This window comes from Hibiscus syriacus, unplaced genomic scaffold (assembly GCF_006381635.1).
Source record: "Hibiscus syriacus cultivar Baekdansim isolate YM2019G1 unplaced genomic scaffold, ASM638163v2 tig00002237_pilon, whole genome shotgun sequence".
In the NCBI taxonomy this organism is placed as follows: Eukaryota; Viridiplantae; Streptophyta; class Magnoliopsida; order Malvales; family Malvaceae; genus Hibiscus; species Hibiscus syriacus.
The window spans coordinates 10,779,928-10,783,626 of record NW_024061918.1 but is presented as its reverse complement, the minus strand read 5'-3'; the positions used below and the strand labels follow the sequence as shown (position 1 = coordinate 10,783,626).

Genomic DNA, 3,699 nt, shown 5'->3' with positions numbered 1-3,699 from the left:
AATTATTATAAATATATTTTTAAAATTTTATAAAATTTCGAGGATCCTTATGGATATTTTTTGAAATCTCCACGGTTATTCTCACTGGTACGGTTCAATTATCCCCATGGTTTGATTATCCCCATGGCTCAGATATAGCAATCCACGTCCTCATCCTCATTTGAGCTTCGGGAATAAAACTTCTCCCATCTCCATCCTCGTGGGTGAAGATTTCGGTTATTCCCCATCCCATCAGTTCAGATCCCCATAATTTTCTATTTTTCCTCACCAGATTGCCACCTCTAGTTTTAAAATTTTAAAAACAAAATAAACACAAATTCAATTTACATATAAAACCAAAAGAAAGGGGACGTATGTTATTGTAATATAAAACCAAAATAAAACACAACTGTTGAGAAAAAAAGTTCATCAAACAAAAATCACTAATAATAAGATTTTTTAAGATTATTAATAATAAGATTAAATACTTAAATAAGGACCTATAGAGAAGTTAAAATAAGGGTTTAATCATTTAAAATGATTGAATAAAAATTTAATGTTTTGAAATATACATAAATAAATTTCCAATATTTCAATAAATTAAATAATATTTTAAAATTTGCTCAAATAAAAACTCAATCTTTTAAAAATATTTTTGAATAAGGATGTGCATTTAAGCATACTAAAAATATTAAATTTTTATTTGAATAAACTAAAAAATATTCTATCTTTATTTTTGTTTTTAAAAAATAATCCTTACTTAAGTAGAAAATATTAGATTATTCTTCGATTTTTAAAATTTTAAACTTTTATATTAACAATCTTTAAAAATATTAAACTTTTGATAATACGAAAATATCATAATTATATTTTAGATTTTTGACTATGCTTGTAAATCTTTATTGTAATTTTAGATTTATTTTAATTTTAATAAAACTATGAACTTTCTAAATATATATATATATATATATATTAAACTTTTCTACCCAAGATTCGGGTTTTCTCTACCAATATTCGGGTTTTTGTTATTTTCGATCTTCGGTGTCGTCAATACAATTATTGTGTTTTGGTCTTAAGTTTTCTGGATCTTTTTCTCTCCTTTTGTGCAGGTAAATTCTTTTGTCTTGCTTGATATATGGGTGATCTACAAAGAGAGTTAGAATATTTAAACTTGGGCGAGGAAGAGGAGGAGGCTTTGATGGTTGATCAAGTGAATGGTGATTCTCTGATTTCTTTTGATAATTGTTTAGTCGGGCGGTTCCTCACTGTGGGAAATATTAATTTTTTGTCCATAAAAATGATGTTGGAAAACGTTTGGCTACCAATTAGAGGATTACAATAATGGATCTGGGGGGTTGGAATCTTTTTCGACTTTTCCATGAAGTGGGCGTTAATCGGATTGCGAGAGATGGACCATGATTCTTCAATTCTCAAGTGTTGATTCTTCATCGGTTCCAAAGGGGATAGGATCCAATGATGGTAGAACTTCAAACTATGAACTTCTGGATTTTAGCGAATGATGTACCGATGGGTTTTGTTTCAAACCAAGTCGCTATATCATTGGGCAATTTTGTGGGGGATTTTTTGGAGTATGATTCAACGGCTGTTTCATTAGGTTATCGGGGGAGTATTAGATTATGGGCTCGATTTGATGTACGAAAATTGCTCAAGAGAAAGAAGAAGTTGGCGTTATCAGATGGTAAATTTTCATATACCCCATTTGAGTATGAAATATTAAAGATCTTCTGTTTTCTGTGTGGCAAGCTCGGTCATGGGGAAGGTTTTTGCCCTCTACGTATTTTGCATGAAAACCAAGAATTAGTTCTATAATGGGATGCCACTTTAAACCCCCAACTAGAAGACAAAACTACACCCCAAGTCCCTGATTACGTGAAGAAGGGTCGAGTAAAGGGTCGACTAGTAATTTGAGGGGACAATATCACCTTAATACGGGTCATGTGCTCGTTGGAAAATCATCGAATGAAGGGGCGGGTGCTGTTCGAACTAATGCTTCGAATGATGATATTTTGATAGGGGCAGATGAAGAAATTCCAATATCAAAACAGGATGGGGCAAAGAGACAGTGTGGTAACCCATCTGTGGAAGCCCGAAACAAGGAGAATAACCCTAGTAGTACTGTTTTAAATACATCGACCGACTTGAAGGATCTGGTCCGCCGATTGCCATGAAATTCTTAAGTTAGAAAGTTCAGGGTTTGAGGCAACCTCGAGCAGTTGACTGTCTCCGACCTTCGCTGAGAGACATCAACCCCACTGTAGTTTTTCTGATGGAAACAAAACTACATGATTCAAGGATGGAGAGGGTTTGAAAAGGCTGGTGATTTTAGTATTGTATTAACATTGGAGCGATGGGTTCTAGAGGTGGTTTATGCATGGCTTGGAGATCTGACTGTAAAGTCTTATTGCGATCGTATTCCTATCATCACATTGATGTCCTTATTGAGGATGATAGGGAGAATTTTGTATGGCGATGTACGGGTTTCTATGGTATACCAGAGGAATATCAAAGGAATAAATCTTGGAATTTGATTCATACTTTAAATGATGAACCGGATCTTTCATGGCTTTTCATTGGTGATTTTAAGGAAATTCTTTATTCTTTCGAGAAGGAAGGAGGCTTGATTCGGAGTGAGCACCAAATGGATATTTTTAGATTGATGATGGCTCTTGGGTAAATGATGAAGTATGAATGGAGGATGTGGCTCACTTTTATTTTCATAAGCTCTTTACATTTAATGCTTCTCGGGCTAATGATAGGATTTTGGGAGGTATAAACTCTTGTATCACGCTATACATAAACTCTAAATTGGCTAAAATATTTACGAGAGGAGGTCTACAGAGCTTTGCAGGACATGTCTTCTCTTAAAGCTTCGAGAGAGGATGGGCTAGGGCTTTGTTGATTTCTGCATTGGCCTTCTTAATGGAGTTTACGATATGAGGGAGGTAAATCATACTCCTATTACACTAACTCTGAAAATTGATAATCCCACAAGGCTCAATCATTTTAGGCCTATTAGCTTGTGTAACGTACTTTTTAAAATTGCTTCTAAGATGATTGTGATCCGTTTGCAGAGTGTGCTTCATTTGTGTATAGATGAATCTCAGAGTGCTTTCGTCCCCGGTAGGCTCATTACTGACAATATAATAATTGCCTATGAGATGTTGCAGCCGTTTGTTCGTAAGCGAGAAGGGAAGTGTGGCTATTTTGCGCTAAAGCTCGATATGAGCAAGGCATACAGTCGGGTCGAGTGGGATTTTGTTTGGGATATTATGTTGCGAATGGGGTTCTCTTCGGGATGGATTGAAGTGATAAAGCGGTGTGTTTGCACAGTATCATATTCGGTTATTGTGATTGGTGTTGCAGGACCGAGTTTTACTCCCCAGAGGGGTTTTCGTCAGGGCAACCCTTTAAGCCCTTGCTTATTTCTAATTTGTAGTGAAATGTTGTCTTCCCTTCTTCATTAAGCAATCAGTTCAAGTGTTTTGAAAGGTGTTCGAATTACCCTTTATGCTCCTATGATTAGTCATTTGCTCTTTGCAGATGACAGTTTGATTTTCGGATAAGCCTCTGCTTCGATTGCTCTTCATCTCAAAGAGTTGCTTAGGCTTTGTGGGCAATGTTCAGGACAAGTCATAAACTTCGACATATCAAGATTGTTTTTCAGCTCGAATATCACTGATGTAAATCGTGAGGATGTAA

The 3,699-nt window shown here is 35.3% G+C and overlaps 1 protein-coding gene across 1 annotated transcript; it reads left to right on the top strand.

Annotated features, from left to right (window-relative positions):
• Positions 1-2,933: 2,933 nt before the first annotated feature.
• On the top strand, positions 2,934-3,436 carry LOC120140720. The gene is made up of 3 exons (XM_039155708.1): positions 2,934-2,942; positions 3,072-3,316; positions 3,364-3,436. The coding sequence occupies exons 1-3, from the start codon at positions 2,934-2,936 to the stop codon at positions 3,434-3,436; spliced, it is 327 nt and encodes a 108-aa protein (XP_039011639.1).
• The last annotated feature ends 263 nt before the right edge of the window (positions 3,437-3,699 follow it).

Excerpts from the sequence above, each read along its gene's own strand:
- LOC120140720 (XM_039155708.1), top strand. Across the intron at positions 3,317-3,363 it reads TGGATTGAAGTGATAAAGCG|GACCGAGTTTTACTCCCCAG; the intron begins GTGTGTTTGCAC and ends TTGGTGTTGCAG.